The following is a 23662-nucleotide window of genomic DNA, read 5'->3' as shown; positions in this document are numbered from 1 at the left end:
TATGACTTTATTGTGAATATTACCTGCTGTCTTGCACATCCTATTTTACGCAATTTGTTGCAGATGCAGAATTCAGTCTGGAAATTAGGTATGCATAAATCTCCAATGACCTCATATTCTCAGGCTGTATTTCATGACATGCTTGTCATACCACCAAAGTCCAAGATGAAGAATGCATCTTGCATGCTGGTGTACAGTGTTGTTCCTGGCTCAGTTAGTATTTTAAGCTGATCTTCAATATGTGTCGGAGTGCTTGGTGAGAAATAGATCCTCCAGCGGTGTTAGGTTGGGTGTGGAGGCCATTGCCATTCCACAGTGAAATTTCACCGGCCACGTGGTGAAGAATGAACTGTTAAGCTAATTATAGCCTCTTGCTCAGAGTAAAACCATGGCAGGTCTCAAATGGGTGTTTGTTGTTGTGCTGTGCTGTAAGGCTTTAGGTTCTGTGATCCATTATACTGGGTTTAACCAAATATGCATTATTTAGGCTTAGTCAGAGAACTGTGTGAATGTGTGTGCATGGGTTTTCTGCAATGAACTGGTGTCCCATCCAGGATATATTCCCGGCTCAAGGCCACTGTTCCGAGGATAGTCTCTGGATCCACCATGATGCTGACCAGGTTAAAGTGGTTAATGTAGAAGAATGAGTGGATGAAAGAACACAGTGAAACCATGAACCATCAGGTTTTACCTTGACTATGACAATTGCAATGACCTTGAGGAGCTCTTAACAATGTAACAAGAAAAAATAGATGAATATTTGTCAATTTTTACCTATGCTTGTGTGTGTGTTTAACATCTGCACTCCTGACAGTCTTGGAGGAAACGCTGCAACACTTCCATGTGTTTTTCCAACTCTGAAAAGGTTTAACATCAAGGAGTCAGAGTTTATATTGTTGCTGCCAAACTGGTAATCATCAGATGGAGTGTATAACCTGAGGATTAAACATAGTTCAGATGTGTCTGCTAGGACAGGGACAGACTTTGCATTGGGCCAAGAACGTGTGAGCGATTAATCCATCTAGAGACAGATCTAGTTCCCCTTTAATGCTACAGCTACTCTGTAGAATCAACAGTGCATGTTTGTAGATGAGTGTGTGGATATGTGACTAGTCCATGATGCTTGTTCAGGGGTAAATAATTACCAAGAGTAGTCAAACTAAAATAATGAAGGTCCTTCCATGTCCTTTCTCATGTGACATCATCCACTGAACAATGGTCTACATTTTAAAAAAAGCCATTTTGAGACCACATTTGCTTTTCACTCACATCTGGATTCCATATTAGTTCACATTCGTGAGATTACCCAAGGGAGTACAAAATCCAGCACTGTAGCTCAGGTCTGGAATGCAGCCGTGAATCGGTGTCAGCACAGCCATAGCCATTTGTTCCGATGGTAGAGAACGAGAATAACCTACATGTGGGGCAACATGGTCCTTTTCTGGACCTTTTTTTTTGGGAATTTGAGAACAGGAAGTGAATCATGTGTGGTGTTTACTGTGGAAAAAAGCTACATCTGTTGGACATTTGAACCAGTCAACATCACAGCCCCCACAACTTCCTTTGTACACTCCATGCATCTTGTGTTTATAAAAGATTATTAGTGTCATTGAATTGATATTACACAAAGCACCATATTGTGTTGGGGTGTGGAATTTTAGGAGCTTGTTTAGTATTTTGTTATCGTGTAATTTAAAGGTGCAGTTGTCTACATACTTTTACTGTGAGCTAAAAATCTATGTTATGCTTCCAAGAAATTTAACAAGAAAAGTAGTCAAACTTGATGAAATATTGCTTTTCTAAGATCAATAGATTTATTACTGGTGAAGAGGATGAATGTAGTGTTATCTTCTCTAATGCAGTACAACAAATGTTAAGTACTTTTATCATCTATATCTAAACAGTGAAGTATCCTTAATACACAGTCTACTTCATCTCTTGAAAGTGATGTCATAGCGATCCTTGGGAATCCTGACTCTAACCAATCATCTCTGGCAACCGTTGATTCTGGGGGCATGGCTTTGTGTACATTGGCAGGAATCAAAGATTAAAGATGGTTCCAATATCGTTCAATTTCACCTTAGAGACCTGACAAATCTTGACTAAGCTAAGAGGTCACATATTTCTTACAATTATAAATTAATTTTTAAATGTTACTGAATGGTCATCATAAAAGTGATTTATGAATGAGACCTCCTAGTGCGGTGACATGACACTGACTTCCTGCTTATTTTTGTTTGTTGGTGTAAATTCAGCCACATTCCCATGGAACATTTAACTTTTTACATCTTAGCCTATCAAATGGGGGTAAATGAGTTGAAAAGGGAAATATTTTCTTACTGAGCCCAAAGTTCCCATCTAAATTTGCCCTCTTTTTGCTCATTTGAGGGTTGAAAGGAACTGTGGGAAAAACTGCTCATATGGAAACACGTGACGGTGAGAAGGCAGGATACAGTGAGTGTAAAGAGCCTCTCCAAGGGGTTATTAGACCCATGAGAATCCTTGTGAGATCCTTAAAGTCAGATATGGCTGTGTGTATAATGGATGAGCTGTTTGTTTGATTTCAATAAATATACAGCATTGTTATCATTTATATTTGGATATAATAAACTAAGGAAGTAACTGAATATGAACATATTATTCAGTATAAACCGATATTGTGTTCTGACCAGATACAAATACAGACATGAATAGGGGGGGCCCTGTGCACAGGGCAGCATCTCTCCATAATGATTACAACATTATTGATTGACAGTATTTAGAAAATCTTACAGGCGTTATAATGAAATTCTGCTTGATTGACCCCATTTTGACTAGCAGCACAGTGTATCCCAGCTTCATAGTAGATTCTGATCATCAGTGCATCAGTAAATGTTTGAGATTTTTTTGGAATGTAACAAAACCAAAAACTAAATTATATCTGATCAAATATTATTAGGTGGCTATTGTTGGCAACTATAATCAATAGTTGTCTTTTTTTCATTGTTTTAAAAGATTAGCTTATTCAGTTGAGGAACAGTTGAGGACAAGTTCAGGAGCTGAAAATAGTTCTGCAAATTGGTACTTGTTAGATTTTATATATGAAAAAACGACTTCAAGTTCACGTTTATTTATTTGATTTTAAACAAACAAACAAATAAATAAATAAATAATCTTTCCAGTACAGAAAATGCCCATTTTTGGTTCAAATCCACATCCAGAGACATTTAAAAGACACAGGTACAAATGTTGGGATTTTCTTATCTGCTCTTATTTTCAGAAGGTGCCATCTTCTTATCTGCTCTTTATCTATCACATCATAGTATATGAAATTAGATAGACACAATCTAAATATCTGCTCTTAATCACTGAAACTCTGCATTTTTCTTTTTTCAGGAGAAACGAAAAAGACAAACAGAGATTGAGGATAAAAGAAGACAGTTAGATGATCTTGTTCTGCAACTTCAACATCTTAAGGTATGAAATACTTCTCAAAGTCTAAAGTTTTCTAGAAAAAAAAAAAAAGACCTTCAGTATTTTTGAGCATTTGGCCAGACTTGGCTAAGAAATTAACTGATAAGAATGTGTAATATGTTACAAGTATGAAGAAAAGTATGAAGTTATTGTAAAAATAATAAAGTAAATCTAAAAATCTGATTGTTAAAATATCCCTTAAAAATTATATTTTAATTTGGTAATCCTGTCATTGTGTTAACAATCTGCTCCTTGTGGGATTACTTTAGATCTCTGAGATTTCTTTTTTTTTATGTCCTGGTGGTTTGTTTGTAAAATAAGATGCTAGGGATATGGCAGATTTCCTACTCTATAAGGAGTCTGCTAACTATGGTCTGCAACCCTCTCCTTTAGGAATGCTTAATGTAATCAGATAGACATCGCTTTGCATGAATCACACAGAATAGCTTTGTGGTGTAATTGCTTGCATTTTATGCTAGTTGATTTCACAAAGAAACAAATGGGCCAAATTTAATTTGACTCTCTAAAGGGTTTTTGTTATTGAGCTCTCTTGAGAAAAGATAACTTTAGGGCAATGAGACACTTGTTTTGAGAGGCTGAGAAATATCTGATAAAAAAAAATACATGCATGGAGGACATTTCTGAGGACATAAACACATTGGGCTGAGACAGGGCTTAGACAGAGAATAAGCAGTTAAGGTTTTCTAAGTCTGCTTTCATTCACACTATGGGTTTTTCTCAACCACTCGTGCATATTTTACATGTAATTCAACAGGAAGTATTGCAAGGTGGGAGTACTGCAGCCTTTCTTTGACCATTAGCAAGGATTGCAGAGTTTTGTTTTGTTTTTTTTAAAGTTAAACTTTTCAAAAAAGCATTGAGTTACATAAAGCACTTTTTTTTTACTCCCCAACCAATCAGGTTGCACGTCTGGGGCAGGCAGAAAAAACAAACACAGAGGACAAAGTGCTGGTTAAAAGATTTGTCTTACTGTTGAGCCAGTATTCAGAAATTACGACATGTTGAACTGAAAATATTTCATTGCCAATATTCCAGTGTTGTAGTGTAACTAAATAATACAAAGTTGGCTCTTTTTGGGACGCTGCTACGTGTTTTGATGTAGCACTTGAAGTGCCTACTTTTAAAGCACTCTAACAATACATTAGTGACCAGGAGCTAGCATGCAACTGCCAGCAGCTTTTTGACAAGTCTGGTCCTCATACCAATTATCACGCTATGAAAACTATGAACAACATGTAAAAGTAACTGAATTCACTTAGAGTGGTTATACAGAGACATTTGTGTGTGAAGGCTGGGTAAAGCAAATGAGGGATTAGTTTGGGCTGGAAAAGAAGGACAGATCCAGGAAGTGGAATGTTTTTTTTTTTTTTAGCAGCGGGTGTTTACATAGTCTGAATCAAGTTTTCACTAGAAAGTTGCAAAAAAGGAAATTTCACCCAGTAACACATTTGAAAGCACAGGCTTGTTTTTAGATATTTCCATTTGAAAATGTGACAATTGGTGCCCATTTGTACTTTTTCATGGAATATATTCCATTTTTACATTTACATTTACATTTATTCACTTAGCAGTCGCTTTTATCCAAAACGACTTACAAATGAGAAAGATACAAGCAAACAAGACTTTGTCAAGAATTGTCTTGTTTAAACAAGACAATAATGAACTTCAAACTGTGCTTTATAACAAGTTGTTTTCTCTCAATAGTAAAATATATGAATCCTAACCCTAACCCTATGCTTCTTGGAGGCTTCTTGTATCTAGCACTTTGACATCATAAAGAGCAGCAAACCTCAGACATTTTTACACTTTATAGAAAAGTCTGATGGTGATGCTAACTATTTCAGTGTTAGACGGTTTCCCACAGATCTTAAATAAACTTGGGGGTGATCTAGCACAGAGACTGCACATTAGATTTGCAGCTTTCTGATAGAATACAAGTGCAAACTGGAATTACTGTAGATAGTACTCGTAACCATGTCAAAGGTGAAGTTCTAAATATAACAATGCATTTCTTTAAGAAATAATGGTTCTCATGCAAGAAGAAAAAATGCTGATAGAAACAAAGCTGCACATTTACCAGTAATTGTTTTGCAATGCATGTTTATACTAATCTGATAGTCAGTGCATATACTCGCACATTATAAGAAATTGTAAACATTATTAAATCAATTCTTATTAAAGATACAAATCTTATGTGATTATTTAATGTGACAAAGTAGACCTGGGTGGTCAGCAATTTATTTTGGTGATGAGCCCAAGTATAATCTATGTGTGGGAAACTGTGTTATGACACTCTGTGCAATAAATGCAGCTTAAAATACTAGTATAGCCTTAGCAAAACGCATTATGATGTTGGCTTTCACTTCTACTGTATGCTGATAATTCACAGGTAAATTTGTCAGTTTGCTATAAATTAGCAGAACAGCTACATAAAATACAAGACTGCATAAAATTTTACTTTAATATTATTATATAATAACATAACAATACTTTTTTGCATTTACATTTACATTATCATTTGCTAGGTAAGATACTATAAAACCATAATCCATAATCATAAACCATAATCCAAACCAAACATGCTTTTTTGAACTTTATACAGCATGTATTCATTTTAGCAAACCTTTCATGCTGCTTGATAGGTCAAACCATCACCCAGGGTCTTCTTACACAGCAAGCAGGCAATCCTGAAATCTCAGAAGTTGTGCTCTGGTTGCTGCTGCATACCTTCTACAGGTTGTGAAATGGTCAGGAGCATTCCTGGGTTCTCAGGACTGACCGTCAACATGAGGCCTGCTGACTAGAGCCTTATGGGGTTTCACAACTCCAGCAAAAACTGACCACAAAAACCCTGCCAATGTAATCTCACCAGAGGACCTGCTCACTATAACATCTATTATCTGTAGCAGGCTGCTTTGCATGGTGTTCCCATCAGAGATTCACATGCTGAGTCTGTGTATAAAATGTACCTTGCTGAAAGGAGGGGTTTCTCCGATAGGTCAGGGAACACCACAATGATTAAGTAGGTTAGAACTTAGAGCCTCTGGGAATGTAATGTCATATTTCTATATAAGCAATTAGTTTTATGCCAAAAAATAATAATAATAATAATAAATCTGGTCCAATATACCAAAATGAACAAATGTTGTTGTGTATTTTCTAGTCCAAAGCCATGAGAGAGAGGTGGCTTCTACAAGGTACTCCAACGGGGCCTGATGAGGAAGATGAGGGACGCAGGAAACAGGTTGAGCAGGATGAGCTACATGCCAAGAAACTAGAAGACTCCATTCAGAGGTATGCATGCAGTATGTTTATACTCATACAGTATATCTTTTCTACTCTTTATAGTTAGGCCATTTTTTCAGAAGCCTCATAATTTTGGACTCACCAATGCTGCTGTAGTTATAGCTGTTTTTAACTTTTAAACAGTTATAGCTATTTTCTGTGTTTATGACAAGATTTTTTTTAACACTTTGCCAAAGAAGGTACATTTTGGGCCTACATAGCTCATTTCCTGTAATAGCATCCATTTAGTGACCATTCACTAAAACATAGGAATTACTATATACATCCTCTGGTCAGAGCTGGGATCTGGTTTTCTGGTTAACTTGGCTTCTAATTAAGAAAACATCAAAGGGATGTTGGATTCCACGTCATATGGTAAATAATAACGTCATTACATTAACGTTTGGTTTACCCAACATGTGATTGCAGGGTTCCTTCCAAATGATTCTCTGAAGTCCAAACAGATGGTGTTTTCCTTGTTTGTCCTTATGAATAATAAAAACAGAGGTTAGTACAGTATGTGTAGCTGTCAGCCTCCAGATCTATGAATAATGCTATGTCTTTTATGTCAGTGAAAGGTTCATGGTTTCAAGGACACCGAAAATGACTTTTAAATAGTCTCTCCAATGCCAATGTTGAGTTGAGTCCAAGAACCAAAATAAATGCAGAGACATGACTTCATACAGTAGCAAGAGCTTTACTAAATAAATCCGAATGAAGTGCTAGTAAGAGTAGATAAGTATAACTCAGGTCTAGGGTTTAAAAACTGACATGTCATCATCATGTCTTGCAAGATAATTTGGTAGCATTTTCCATGAAGACATTAATGCATTCATAAGGCATTAGACACATTGTTAGCATTATTCACAAAAATGCATTACAGTTTATAGTAATGTTTATAATGCATTGAATTGTTAACAGAATGCATTATAAGTAGCATTTATAGCACATTATATCACCAATAGTAAAGAAATCCAGTTTGTTTATAGCAGTATGTTTAGTCTTACAAACGCTGATACCTGCCCAGACAACTAAATTTATATATTTTTCATTACTGAATATAGATTATTGAGGGACATATTGTTTTATACCCTAAATAGAATAACTTAGAAACTTATTATTAATTTTTTTTTAAACATTTATTAAATCAACATTTCCAATGTTTTAACAAGCCGAAAACTACACTGTAGTTATATATACAATACTGTGTAAAAGTTTTAGGCACCCTATTCTATTTTTTAGTATAAACATTGTTATAGTTTTTTTTTTTTTTTTTATGACTAAGTCAGTCCAAAAAACATTTTAGATTCCCAAACATTAGTTTTCAAGCACAAATTTACATGTTACAGAAAAATGTTTGTGTGTCAGTAAAGAAAGCAGCATATTATGTAAGAGACACTTTTCAGACAAAAAAAAACACAATGAAGGCTGCTGGGGTTCACTGCAAAAATAAGAAGCAAGTCAAAGATTGTCAAAGCTTCCAGAAGAACTGTGGCTGGTTCTGCAAGATGCTCAATAAAAATTACAGCTCATTTCCTTATAAATCTGTACTAATTGTACTGTAGACTACTATTTTTATTTTTATTTATTTAATTTGTCACACCAAATATTGATTTTGTTTCATTTACTACTGTTTTCTGCTCTTTACGGTATTTTTTTAAAATGTAGAAATGTTTTGAACTCATCTTTCACTCAAGTGAGAGAGGAGAGAGAGAGAGAGATTCAGAGCGCTAAATGTACACCCCAAAAAGTTTTTTCAGTAGTTGTAATGTTTTATAACATGATAATCTGGCTGGTGTATTTTATATAATGGGAAAAAAATAACTTTACACACTATGCAGCACAGTTTCCTTTGTTACTGGTGATATAATGTGTTATGAATACTACTTATAGTGCATTATGTTAACAATTCATGATGTAGAGTAAAATGGGCTAGAAAGTATAATGAATCCAGTATGGCTCGTTTGTCTTTTTCTTTTTTATTGGAGATCAAATGTACCCATTCACACATATATGCTGATGTAATACCTTCCTACATCTGCTTATTAAAAGCACATTCTTCTTGTCTGTTCATCGGTGGTGTAGTACACTTAAAACCCAAAATCATTAGCACTGTGAACACTCAAACAACACAGAAGCTGTTTGGTTGTCGAAAGCAGCTAAAACGCCCCAATTGGGGCTCATTATGTTTGCATGTGTTTTCATTTATGTGTGGGGAGACCTCGAGGCTGCATGGCCTCACAAGCAGTGATTAAACACGGCTTAACGGTGTATAAGGATGATGTGTGAAGAGCCACAGAAGCCAGTCCAGCCATGGGCTACAGATTTTTGGTTTCTCTGCTCTGTATTAATTAATCCTTTGTGCATTAGTATCAAGTGATTTGTGTTCCATTACTGTGTGAGGAAATGTGAGAAGCGCTTTCTATTCCTGGTTTTGTGGAATGCATTAAAAACAGGCGTTGTGTTATTGTTTTCCATTTTGGCACCCTATCGTGATTATGTAAGTGATTTTATAATGAGGATATGTCTGAGGGCGAGTCTTAATAATTACAGCATATGTGAAATCCATTGGCATTGTGTGGTAATGATAAATGCTATGAGGTTAAAAGGGTTATGACACGGCATGACATTGCTGGATGACTGGCAAGCAATTTGGAAGTGATGAATTTGTTTCAAAGTTAAGATTATTTTCATTTCTGGGTGGGATTTCCTTTCATCTTTTCCATAATAATACAATCGTATACACACCTTAGCATAACGGTTTAAGCTACTAGGTCCAGCAGTTCCACAAGATTTTCACTACCATGATGAAGACACTGGTTTATACACATCTTCTCTGAATTCTGTAATACACACTGTGTATACTCTCACAATAAACTTTAAATGAAAGAATTGCTCTTAATACTATTACTAAATACACATTAATCTTTCAGTTTTATTTAACGGTTATGTTCATAGTGCTATATAACAGCTACATAATCCCTGAATGAAAAAGGACAGTTATGAGGTTGTTTTTTTTCCAACAGGTGTTTTTGTTTGCACATGGTTGTGTTAGGATACTTAATGAACACATTATAAATTCTGTCTAGCTGTGATTACAGAGGGGTTTTGGGTGTGTCCTGACAGGTGACTATTTCTCAGCTGAAATGGGAAAGTTTATGCTCAATTCATGAGTACCGGAAGAACAGAAAAGCTCTGGTATGACACAGAGGAAATGACTATTAGAGTTTGTCCCCAAAATAAAATAGAGCACAATAAGATTGTTTTCACCGCCAATAAATACACTGAGGTGAAACAGTGGAGGCTGTTCCTAAATTGTCTTGCTAATTTATTTTGTAAAGCTGTTCTAAATAAGAGATCTGGAGATTAAAGAAAGTGCTTATATTGCGGTGGTTTTATGCAAATGCTTTCATCCACAGTATAATTGGATAAAATGAGCCCCATAACACCTTCATTTCCATCATTCATTCAAAGTAAGTGAGGGAAGTACTAAATTTAGAGATGTTTGAAGGTTAGTTGTTTTCAGTTTTAGTTATGAACTTATAGCTGGAAGTAGTTACAAGTGGTACAAAAAAATAAGAATGTACCTCATGATATGATTCACATCCAGGACTGGACAAATCTTCAATCCAAGTCCATTAGCTCAACCACAAAGCTGCAATGTGTTGTTCAATCCAATGATTTAATTGCCTGGATACTTCACTGACTGGTACAGTAGCTAAAATTTACATTACATTTACGTTTACATTTATTCACTTAGCAGACGCTTTTATCCAAAGCGACTAACAAATGAGAAAAGTACAAGCAAAGCAGTATATCTAGCAGAGAACAATGCAAGTAGTGCTACCATACAAGATCCATTAATTGAGTTCCAGAAGAAGCAAAGTGCACAGAGTAGAGGTGGAAAGTGCAAATATATATAATGGTGTTTTGTTTTGTTTTGTTTTTTTTTAAATAAGTTATGTAATAAGCTAAGTGCATTACTGCAGACTAAGGGAAACAAACATGTACATTGTCATTTAGGGCACATTGGCTTAGTGGTTAGCATATTTGCTTTATATCTTTGGGGTTGGAGGTTTGAATCCCACCTCCACCCAGTGTATGCAGAGCTTGGTTTCCTCCCTCAGTCCAAAGAGATGTGTTGTATGCTGATTGGCATTTCCAATTTGTCCATGAATTTAGTCTGTGAAAAGGTGTGTGAATGTGCCCTGTGATGGGTTGGCACTTCATCCAGGATGTCCCCCGCCTTGTGCCCAGAGTTCCCTGGGATAGGCTCCAGGCTCCTCTGTGACCCTGCGTAGGATAAGCGGTATGGAAAATGAATGGATGATTATCATTACTTTTAAACATCGCTAAGTGCCAAATGAAAAGTTGCGTTTTGCAAACATCAACATGGTGTAGTTTTTTTCTAGTTGTTGAAGCTTTTTTTTATTATTATTCCTTTTTAACTTTAAACTCTCTTTAAAGTTCTAGCTCTCTAAAAGAGACCTTTTCAGATATATATATATACCACTTTATGGGATTCTACATTGTAGCTATATGGAACCTTTTCCTCTAAGAGTGTATTATAGATCTAATAAAAACCAGAAGCAATAAGCATGGTATCGAGGTGGTATTTTTAAGCCTTGTGGTTTACCACACTTCTTGAATTCAGGACTCCATTCACTGAATGGAAAAAAAACAAAAAAAAAAAACTGTCATGTTTATATTTAAGACACACTGTCTGTGTTTACCACTGTGAGAAATGATTCCCTAATATGGTGAAGTAGCATGTTTAATGTCACCTGTTTCGCTGAAGTGAGAGTCAGTGGTAGGCTGTTCAAAAACACATTATATAATTTTAGACGTAGTAAAGGCAAACAGTGTCAGATATTTGTGTATGAGCTGTTGTGTTACACATCTCCTGGATTGCAGTGAAAGGTCACTGTCATTTTCATGTATTAAAATAAATGTTGTTCTTGTTTTGAATTCCTCCTTTCCAATTAGTTCTTTCAAATGATCCTATCTTGTGTGCTAACAGGCTTTGTGTGCCTTTTCTAGCACAGACAATTATTTTCAACTTTCTGTAGTGATTGCTTCTGGTTGTTGTGAGTGAAATCCCTGAATATTATCCTTAGAGCCATTTAGATCCAGGGTTTGTATAATTGAATAGGAAATGCATTGACCCTTGGTATGTCGTGGGAAGATGGCTGACTCTACTACTTGTGTCCCTGCGGTTAATGCTCTGTGGGTGAAGCAAATAGTAGTCACACATCTGCTGATCCAAAACCAGTTTTGCTCAATTTCAGTCTGGAGTTGGAGGGAATCACACTGATCTAGATGAAGTGATACGTCTAGCCAAGAGATGTTCTCTCCTTAAAGTCCAGATGATGACATAATGTGGAGGAGGCCATTCCCAGTGACTGCTCCCACTAATCAGATACAGCTGTGACTAATGCTGCCGGGCAGACAGGAAGTGGGAACAACGGAGCAGGAAGCCAGGAGTGGTCATGAGGCACTCTGTAGCCAGATGAGCCTGGCAAAAGATGGCCTCATGCCCTTTGCATACACCATGGAAAATAAGAGAGCTGTATGCATCAAAGACTCAGAAACACCCACTCTAGGATGTGAGCTCAGTGGCACATAAAGTATACGGGGTCTCTCACTAGCAGCTCAGAGGAGCCTTTCTTTTAGAGCGTAGGCATAGCATGCTTTTCAGAACGAGCCCCCGCTAGATGAAAAAGAACATTGAAACCAGGAAGTAGTGCTTTAGCAGTTATTAACGAAAATATTTGAGTCCTAAACAATCCCAACATTTTTAGTGAACACAGTTCACTCTTTAAGACGCACTGAAAGAAGCACTGTATGCCATTTACAGCCTGGCAAGTAGAGACACAGACACTGAATTGCTATGAATTAGCAATTCAGCAGTTCTCTTTGTAATAACTGTTTGTGGCCCAGGGTATCCAATGACATGGAACAGACCAATATATTAGTTAAATATGTCTACTTTGTACCAGACCTAGGCATTTTACGTGGTGGTCCTATCGGCCATGGTAGAAAAAAGTTGGACAAATGCATTCACATTGGGGTCTTTTTCAGGGTGTATTTCCTTCTCATGCCCAGTGTTCCCAAGATAGGCTCTGGATCCACCATGAATAAAACAGTTACTGAAGACTGAGTGCATGCTTATACTAGGAATTAGGAGGTGGAAGAGATAGTTATGGATGCCAAAAATGTGGGAATAGCACCATTCATTTTCCATTCATCCATCTATTTTCTGTACAGCTTGGACAGAAAAGACTCCAGCCTGGAGCCTATCCCAGGGAACTCGGGGCACAACGTGGGGGACACTCTGAATGGGGTGCCAAACCATCACAAGACATAATTACACATACACCCACTCATACACTTTGGACAATTTAGAAATGCCAATCAGCCTACAACACATGTCCTTGGTCTGGAGGAGGAAATCCCTGAAGGACATGCAGAACATGCAAACTCCACACACACAGGGCAGAGGCGGGTATCAAAACTCCAACTGCAGAGGTGCAAGGCAAACATGCTACCCACTAAGCCACCATGCACCCCACCATTCAATTTATAAAATATATAGATTTTTAAGATAATTGAATATCAAGTTGCATATATCTGCCTTTTATTAATTAACTACAGTAGGGTGGCCAGATTTTTTTTTAATGTTTCAGTGTTTCTTCAGATTTGCCATCAACATATTTTTCCTGGCAAAAATACATCACGTATACAGACTGAAGGGATGCACTTTGCAAACTTGAAGTGAAAATGAAAGCACTATGTGAAATTCCATTATTATCACCATTCTGGCATGCTCTCATTTATATTTATGTCACATTACAGTACCAGAGTCTTGTTCCACTTGCTGCTCACATAAACCTATGCTTCCTGCCTGCCAATTTAACCCATGAGATCAATTTTGGGCCATTTTTGTTACTATAGCAACTGAAACAGCACTATTTTGCGAATTCAAAAGTAAATGTAATGAAAATCCAGTTTGAAATACTAAAATCATTTTTATGTACTGTTCTACTTTTCTACTTTTATAATAATAATAATAATAATAATAATAATAATAATAATAATAATAATAATAATAATATTACAATCGTCCAGATAGCAATTATCATATATGCTTTATTTATTGCTGAATTTATTTTTCTAGTTCTGTATCTCCCTGTTGCAATCCAAAAGCTCAGTGTTGTCATTATTGATGTATTAGCATCAGTTCACCACTTGAGGGCGTGAGAGAGTTACTGCTCTTTCAGTGCTACGTTCAAAACCGTTCATTTGTAAATCCCCGCTCTTCCTGCTTCATACTACTCAAGAAATTATATTGTTTAATAATGCAGTGAACAAGTAGCATTTATTCAATGCAGTCTCAATTAAAATGTCTACAACAATAGTTAAAAAAGCCTCACTTTCCACAGAAAGAAAAAAAAAACATACTAGGGTGAGTCGTTTCCTTCTGGGCCTTCTGACCAAACCCACTATTGAATTAGCCAAACTATTCATTCACAAACAAGATGCTTTGTTTATGATGTCATTCCGAAGTTAAATAAATATATAAACTATGAAGTTACAAAATGTGTTTTTTTCCAAAATATTAAACAGTGAAAAGCTATAGCCCATTGCGTGTTCAACAAACAATCACTTAAAGACATCATTAGGTCCATAAAAAGCTTTCTTCATATTATTATTGTTTGTAAAATAGCATTATTCATCAATACATAATTGTATTTTGGCATGTTTAGTAGCTGAATTGTGTTACTGTATTTCTACAGGATTTAACGAGCATTCGAATACAGATGTGATGCAAAATAATCTCCTCATTATATCATTAATTCTGTGTGTGGGGGGGGGAGGTGAGAGAGAGAGAGAGAGAGAGAGAGAGAGAGAGAGAGAGAGAGAGAGAGAGAGAGAGAGAGAGTGCAATCTGCTGCCCCCAAATGTGTGAGAGGAAGCAGCTGGAAGCATGTGCACTACAGTGGGTTACCCTTTGCACATCCAGTTCCAGTCATATCGCATTATCACCTGCTCAGTGTGATTTGTTGCTGAAGTTTTCATGATAACGTACTGCATCATGTTGAGAGGCTAGAAGTAAGGCCTTCTCAATGGGTATGCTTGTGTGCGTGTCAGGGGGCAGGGTTGGAGTATGTGTCTGTGGCCATTTTAGGAACCTAAGTTTAAATGCAAAGTCAAGTACCTAAGACAATGCAGTATTTTGAACCATGGTAATCATTTATCTATGTTCTTAGACAGTAAGTGTCTCTTTTTTTTTCGGAATGATTGTTAGGAATCGTGGGAAGGCTCCTCTGCCCTTGTTATTGTAAAGCACGTAAGCTCAGTGATGCTAACAATAGCAGGAAATTCACTAGGGTGGAGGCAGTATGGGTTCCTCGGCTGCTGCCTTCCTCATTGGCTGCCAGCATTCAGAATGAAGGAGTTGTTGGTCTACCGGGAAAAAGGAAGAATTTGTGTGTGTGTGTGTGTGTGTGTGTGTGTGTGTGAGAGAGAGAGATCTCATTCTTGTTTGCCCTCGGTGACTCTCTATATGTCCTGTCGGGCAATGTAGCAATCTATTGTAGCATGTTTCATTGAGAAAAACTTCAGACTTCGGAAGCACTGGAATATCAGTAATTTAGCCTAATTCTGTTGCTTATAGTTTACTAGCACTACAAACTTTATTCTGCAACTACTACTACTACTGTATTACTATTACTACTACTACCACTACTACTGTATTTCTGCTACTATTACTACTCCTACTATTATTTTTACTATTACTACTACTACTATTACTACTACTTCTTTTTCCAATTTTCAGTACATGTCAAAGAAGATACATTCCAAGCAATTGAGGGCTAAGGGCTTTGCTGAAGAGCCCAACACTGTTGTTGTTTTTTTTTGTTTGTTTGTTTGTTTGTTTGTTTTTAGCAGTCATTGGATTTGAACTTAGAATCTCCCAATCACTTCCCCGATAAAAAATGAAAATAAAAGTATCTTATCAGTTTTAATGTGTTTGTGGTGGTCTGAAATTGTATTTTAATGGAATGTGTCGCTCCTAATTGGTCCTAATGCTTTGTCTCATTTTATTCTGATGGTAATCATCCACCCATTAAAAAAAAAAAAAAGCCTTTTGGGGTATTTAATAGCAACCAGAAAATTGGTAATGGAAACCTACAGGAAGCTGATGGAAACAATTACGTCTATTCGGTCTATGATGTGATGGAAAGTATCAGAGATTTTCCTTATGTATTTTAGAGCTTTAAAGGGAAACTCCATCCTGACATTCATTAAGTATGTTTATATTGAAATAGTGGGGCGCACGGTGGCTTAGTGATTCGCCTCACACCTCCAGGGTTGGGGGTTCGATTTCCACCATTCCCCGTGTGTGCGGAGCTTCTCCCTGTGCTGCGTGAGTTTCCTCCAGGTACTCTGGTTTCCTCCCCCAATCCAAAGACATGCATGGTAGGCTGATTGCCAGTGTATGAATGGGTCTGTGAGCGTGTATGTGGGTGTACCCCGCCTTGTGCCCGATGCTCCCTGGGATAGGCTCCAGGTTTCCTCGTGACCCTGAAAAGGATTAAGCTGTATAGAAGATGGATGGATGGATAGTGAAATAGTTGCAATTTACCTCCTGAAGTATAGCAAGAGCTTATTTTCTCACTCACCATTTTCCAACATGCTCTATGTCATATTAATGTGAAATCCAATGTAGAAGTAGTGAAGACAGAAAAGGTCGGGGCTTAAAAGTTGAAGCTTTGCAGCCTGATCTATTTCAGCAGAGTGTATCGATAAGGAGGTGAGAGAGCTGGACAGACTGAAGGAATAAAGCACCGCTGCATCGCTCTTTTTAGGTAGAGGGCTAAATCCAACTGGCGCCATTATCAGCAGGTAGTTAAGCGGTATTGGGTGTAATGTAGGAAATTGTTATTTAAAGTGAAAATGTTGAGGAAAGAAGTTTAAACTAAAAAGTAAAAAGTATTTTTCCTTTAAGTACTGAGCTGCCTATAACATTTGTACAATTTACAGCATACAGTAGCATACCTGCAATTTCTACAGACCAATACAGTATCATACCATATTCTTCCAATTTATTTTTTACAGTATGTTATAGTGAGCATTAGTGTGCAAGTTAACAGGCCATGCAACTCTGAAAATAAAGCACTATTACTATTCTGAGAGCATTCATTTTTCAGTCTCGGCTCCAGCTGTGAGATTACTGCAAGGAATCTAGACTTCTTATTTATCAAAGACTGAGAATGGTGTGGTGTCCAACCCCGCAACTATCCACATAGTTGTCTTTATTATGATACTGAAGAAATAATCCTAGTTTGGTCCTAGTGTGTGACTGATTTGCATGCACAAATCCAGTTATGATCCTCCATAAATATTTGACTTGGTACAAAATTTGTAGCATCAGCTTTGTAGTATTATGGTTGATTTGTAATTGGGCCCTTTATCACACCTCATGCTGCTAGAACTGAAAATCGCCTGAGGGGGTTCGTTCTAAAGGTGAGGACATATTGCTCTGGCATACTAAACACTTAGATCAGGAATGTGGCAGCATATCTTCCAGTCCCTATTCCTTAGAGTTGCTTGCTGCACATTCAGTAAGCATAGCTAATGGAATGGAATACATATATTGGCATATATAACAAAGATATGAATCAGTTCTCAGTATAATAAGAACTGATTAGATTTCTAAGCTATTGGTTCCTGGTTGTTTTGTATAGTTTGTAGTGCACTGTAAAACCGGGAAAATTTTTAAGTTGATAAATCAATTTCTTTAAACTAAATACACTTACATATAACACAAATTTAACTCAAAATTTGAAATTTAAAATATTTTTCTTTGTTAAATTTAAGTGTATTTGGCTTAAAGAAATTGATTTATCAACTTAAAAATTTTTTAGGTAAATAGTTTCCTCAAATTTTTTGAGTTAAATGAACGTATCCGGTTTTACAGTGTGATTATTATGATTAGTATGATTTTTTAAATTATTGTTTAATATACAGACAGGCGACAAATTAAAGAAAAAAACAGTGGATCTGTTACAATATATGAGGCATTTTACTGGCATGGTAATGACAGTATGACTGGCATGACACTTTTATCCTATGATGAAACATTTCTATCCTGATGGGAGTGGTCTCTTCCAGAATGACCCCACCCACATCCACAGGACAGAAGGGCTCACTGACTGTTTGAATGAATATGAAAATGATGTAAATCATATGCTATGACCTTCACATTCACCAGATCTCAACCCAGCTAAATACCTATGGGTGATGTGTTAGATGGTGCGCTTCATCACCATCATCAAACTGCCAGTTAAGGGAATATATTTTGGTAGAACAGTTTTGATTGCTTCCACTGCATTTCCGGAGACTTGTAGAATTGATGCCAAGGCAAAGTGAATGTGTTCTGGTGGCTCATGGTGACCCAACACCTTACTAAGGGATTCCCTTTAATTTATCAACCTTAAAAAGTAAAATATCACTGTATAACAGATGATCAGTGATTAATTCTAATTACATTTACTGATTTGACTCAGTAATAGTACAACGGCCTGATTGTTTCTGATATTGACTTTGTGTTGATAAACAGTAGTTTAAGGAGAACTTAAAGAACCAATTTATTTAGAATAGAAAAGAATTGTAACTCTACAAATAAAAAATACAAATATAAAATTTATGTACATAGCAACAAAACAAGTCTACATAAATATATGCAGTATATGAAAAGTGCTATGCACAGTGTTGCCATAAACAACATGTTAATATTCAAATTCTAATTTTATTGGTCTCACACACACAACCATTCACAGTACAACATGCAGTGAAATTGTATTGAAATTGTCTAAATCTATAATAATAAATATTTATGGGGTGTGGGTGTTGTGCAAACAAGCCCAACCTCTAGTCTTAGGTGTTGTCCTGGTTGAGGGACCAAATGTCCTGTAGGAAGAAGTTCCTCCTCATTCTCTCTGTGTTAATCTTCAGGCATCAGAAACACTTCCCTGACAGCAACATATAAATATAAATATATGCTCTATAAAAATGTGTCTTGTGGACACTAAGTAAGGAATGAATACTTGAGGGCATGCTGTTATAGGAAAATAATCAAACATGCAGTGGCAGCCTGATGCAAAGCCAAGTTACTGTGACCAGCCCAACATTGATTATTTTCCTCATTTCATTTCCAGCATTTGGCAAACACCTGTGTCCAGAGTGACTTACATTCATATAATTTATACAGTACATTTCAGCAGTTGAGGGCCTTGGTCAAGCAGAGGTCACTTGGCAATGCTGGGATTTGAACTCATAACCTTATGTTCAGAAGTCTAATGTCCTCATCACTGAGCTACCACTAACACTACCATAAGCGCACATCAAGCAATTTTCCAACATCTGAGAAATATGTTCTGTCAACCAATCTTTTTTCTCACTTTCTTGAAGTTAATAAGAAAAGAAATGACGGTGATTATGATACAGAGAAACCACAAAGCTCTCCAACCTGAAGACTTTCCCGTGTCACAAGACATATCATTATAACTTTATCTCTGACGGTTATAAACTGATTCTGGATTCTGGATACGCCTTCAAAAATGCTAAATAAGTCTCCACACATATCAATATTTATACATGTTTATGTAATCTGTGTATGTGGAGTGTTTGTCATATAAGTCCCTGTGTTAAGCTACTATAGAACTGATAACATTGTAGAGTGAGTGCTTTAATATAAACCTGTGAATTGCCTCTTGTCAGAGCTGCTGTTATAGAAAACTAATCAACACCTTCTGACCAATCAGATTCAAGAATTCCACAGCGCTGTGCGATAATCAAATATAGCAGCTGTAGAACTGCAACTGAATGAAAAATAACTTTTGGAACCCATTACTTCTCAGATGGAAAAATGTTTAATGAAAACCATTTGGCCGATACTGTTAGGAACTGACAATATGTCTGTCCTTTTTTTTTTTTCAGCAAGCGACACTGTCTAGTTGTTGACATGTCTTAGGGCCTGGTGTATCTGTTGTGTACATTGATGTTTATAACAGATGAGATGCTTTTCTTGTCTTTTTTTCCCAGACTGGAATCTGAAATCATTCTGCTCGAGAATGAAGAATCGCAAATATCAGCCAAAGAGCAAGTGCTCAGAGAGAGACTTCGTGAAACAGAGAGCTCTATTGAAGACCTACAGAAAGTAAGACATTACCACACACACATACACGTTTTATTATACTCGTGAGGACCTTCCACTGACATAATAATTAATGCGATGCCTACACCTAAATCTAACCTTAACCATAATCTCAGTAACCAAAAGGAAACCTTTTGACTCTACATTTTCACAATAAAAGCTGCAGTTCTCCCTGTGCAGACCAGACATTTGGTCCCCACCAAGACATAAAAACATGTCCACACACATACACACGCACACAGGAGGATGCAGTCAAATGTCACAAGAAAATATGTGCCCATCTTTATTTAGCTTGAGACGGAACAGAAGTATTTTTAATTTTCATCAAGGCCATAATTAAAGTTCCAAGCCACATAGTTTTCTATGGATGCATCTGTTTTTGTACCAAAAAAACCCTGTATTTCCTCTTTTTTATTTGCAGAGTCTGCAGAACCAAGATGGAGGTACGTGTCCAAAGAAATGTCCATTGTATTCATCTAGCTACACTCTTAGAAAAAAGGATCGATCTAGCAAACCTAAAGGGCTCTTCAGTTTGTCTCTTTGGGGAAAGCTTCTGGGTTGAAGTTTGTGACAGATTGTTTGTCTTTAAGAAAAAGCTCCAAGTAGAACAAAATTAGAAAGCTAGAATCATTACCCATACAGAGAACTCTTCAGGAACCCTTTTTTTCTATGGCTGTAGGCATGACAAATGATTTATACACATAATAGGCATTAATGAGTTCATTAATGATTCATTCTTAAAAGTGTTTTCCTGAAAATCCCCATCATATCCTAGCAACTAATGAGTTTTTCTTGTGATTATGTGATAGTGTCGAAAGATCTAATAGGTGGAAAGTATATAAACACACCGCACACGCACTCTCTGTTGCCCATGCCCCCCTTGGCTCATTTCCCTCTTGCCTCAGCTAGACTATTGAACTCCACACACAAGTCATTGACTCTGAACTTTGTTTACAATAAGCCACCTATTCATAGAAAATCCCTCCAATGCAGCAGCAACATTGTTCCATCCTAATACACTCACTCAGCTTTTGCTGTCTAAGCACCGAGCTGCTGCAGAGAAATAACGAGAGACTGGAGGACGGGAAAGGAAGAGATACCTACTCAATATAGCAAACGGGGAAGGGGCAGAACCTGAGGGGAAGGGGCAGACCCTGGGGCAAGGGGAAAGGGAGCCAGAGGAACTTTCAGATAACACAGATGCACTTTTATCACATTTTGCTCTCTGCTCAATAGATGCAGTGAATCCAACCTGTTCCCAGATCCCCAAGCTCTCAGGGTTGAACACCCAAATGCTCTCCTCTGCGTCGGGGGATCGCCAACACTCAAGAAAACCTGGTAAGTGTTTGATAGGGGGTGTGATGGGGCAGTAGTGGTGGTGGATTTGCATGCAAGTGAACATGGCAGACTAAAGAGACACATCTACAGTTAGAGATTTGGTGAGCTCTTGAGTTAGATTTGATAAAAAATTTGATTAACGATGCCTGTGACATACAGCTGCATGCAAAAAGGAATTAGATTGGACTGACTTTCTTGAACAGTAGACCTTACTTTAAATTAAATACAACGTCTCAACTTCCAGATGAAGTCTATGGAAAGTATTATTATTATTATTATTATTATTATTATTATTATTATCATTGTTGTTGTTGTTTGTTTGTTTATTTTTCATTTTATTCTTTATTGCTACTTTATGTTTAATATATTTTTTTTTTCCCATTCAATTTTCCCTAAAGCTATTGATTAAGTTTAAAACACAAGTTTAAACACAAGTTAGTATCAATAATAGGTAGAAAGAGGCAAACAGGTTATGTCTGTGCTAAATAATCACATACATCATTTAATTATAACATATAGTCAAGTAATTCTTTTTTTAATATTAGAAATGTATATAATGATATTTATATTTAAGGTCCATTTTGAAAGTGTGCACATCTATGTAAAAATATATATGTTGTACTGATTCCTGATTCTAACACCACTGGCAAATATTAATGACTTAACAGTTTGGTACACTACATTAATGCATGACCAGTCACACTAAGAGAATATTAACCCACCCCCCTCTGCACTTTCCCCCATGTCTGAAGCATTATACGCCATGGAGATCAGCGTTGAAAAGGACCACAAGACGGGCGACACCAAGATCTTGTCCACTTCACGTATCAGCCCTGAGGATGCCTACCAACGTGGCGTCAAGGTCTACGAAGATGGGCGTAAGGTGATCTACGAGGTACATTCTGGGAGTTCCACCACAGTGGAGAACGGTGTGCACCCCTGGAGCTCAGATGAGGTGGAGGAACTGATACAGCGTGTGGGTCATGCGCGCCACAGACCCGATGGTACCCGTGTCACAATCACACCAGGCGAGTCTGGGGTCAGGGAGCAGAGCATAATACCTTCAGAACTGGAGGTGGTACAAGAACAGCAAAGTTATGAGGGTGAAATGAAGATAGAACAACGGCTTGAAGGCCACAGAGAAGATCCGCAAGTACGCCAAAGCTTCGAGGGTGAGGTGATGGAGGCACCTGAGGCCACAGCCGACAAGCCCGTCACTATGATTTTCATGGGCTACCACAGTGTGGACGATGACGAGGAGACTAAGAAGATGCTGGGCTTCGATGGCACCGTCAAAGCCGAGATTGTCCTGATCGATGAGGATGATGAGAAGTCTTTGCGTGAGAAGACTGTCACAGATGTCTCAACCGTGGACGGCAACGCCGCTGACCTCGTCTCAGGTCGGCCGGTGTCTGAGGCCACCGAACTTTCGTCCGAGGGCCAAGATGAAAGTTCCGCCAAGAAGCCGCCGCCCACAGGTACCGAAAAGAAAAAACGCTGCCAGTGCTGTACTGTCATGTGACCTTCCTTCTCCCACTTCTCCCAAAACTTCTCTTTTTCCAGAGCACCAAGTCTCTGCCTCCTTTTCAAAACAAAAAGCAAAAAGCTTCACCTTGTTACTAACAGCACCTCCACTTCTCTGACATCAGAAAAGCACATTCTCTTCTCTGTCTTCTCTGACCTATTTTCCCTCAGAATGACTGGCTCTCTCTTGCCAGGTCTCAGGACACAGAGCAGGATGTTGAAGGAGTGATATTTGAGGGAAGAAGGAGGGCTGGAATATAGCATAGCATGTGTCAAAAAGTTTTGGGCAAGAAAAACAACACTATTGACAAGGTTGTGTTTTATATGAAATCCATAATGTGAAGGTGCACAGTGAACAAATGAGGAAGAACGTACCCAGAATATTAACATCAGCATAACATCAACATGGTTTGGAAGGCAGTCATAAGCCTGGGCACAAAATAATTAATCTTTGATACTTTCATATAGCTTTATGAAATGCAGTAGCATAGTTTTACTCATTCATGGACGTGCATCTGAATCATCACTGAGGTTTCCTATAGTGTATCTATATAATATGGCAGTAGATCTGTATGTTTGCCATTTCTTATCTTGTTCAGTGGCCTTACTGAAACATTGGACCTTCACCATTACAGGCTAGGCTAGTCTTTAATTCTCTACTGTTTACACAGGCAGGTTAGATTTATTTTATAATTTAAGATGGCATCAATGCCATCATGACATGAACAGATTTTTCAGGACACAGTTTTTGAGATGAGGTTTACTTCTGGCTTTTGGCTGTTTTTAGTTGAAAACAAAGGTCACTGAAAACTGAACAAA

The 23662-nt window shown here is 37.4% G+C and overlaps 1 protein-coding gene across 5 annotated transcripts in view; it reads left to right on the top strand.

The window, feature by feature from the left end:
- Nucleotides 1–23662, top strand: part of palm2akap2 (PALM2 and AKAP2 fusion) — an 83417-nt gene that overhangs the window by 8826 nt on the left and 50929 nt on the right. For 4 of the 5 annotated variants that reach the window (XM_017489628.3, XM_017489625.3, XM_047161033.2 and 1 more), the window contains exons 3-8: nucleotides 3376–3456; nucleotides 6638–6768; nucleotides 19870–19984; nucleotides 20403–20424; nucleotides 21218–21319; nucleotides 22072–22797. In XM_017489628.3, the coding sequence (XP_017345117.1) occupies nucleotides 3376–3456; nucleotides 6638–6768; nucleotides 19870–19984; nucleotides 20403–20424; nucleotides 21218–21319; nucleotides 22072–22797 (1177 nt within the window). The remainder of the gene's footprint in view (nucleotides 1–3375; nucleotides 3457–6637; nucleotides 6769–19869; nucleotides 19985–20402; nucleotides 20425–21217; nucleotides 21320–22071; nucleotides 22798–23662) is intronic. The other variant, XM_017489629.3, reaches the window with a different exon arrangement.

The sequence above is a fragment of the Ictalurus punctatus genome, chromosome 16 (assembly GCF_001660625.3).
Source record: "Ictalurus punctatus breed USDA103 chromosome 16, Coco_2.0, whole genome shotgun sequence".
Lineage (NCBI taxonomy): Eukaryota > Metazoa > Chordata > Actinopteri > Siluriformes > Ictaluridae > Ictalurus > Ictalurus punctatus.
Note: the sequence above shows the minus strand (reverse complement) of the source record. Positions and strands in the feature narration are given on the sequence as shown.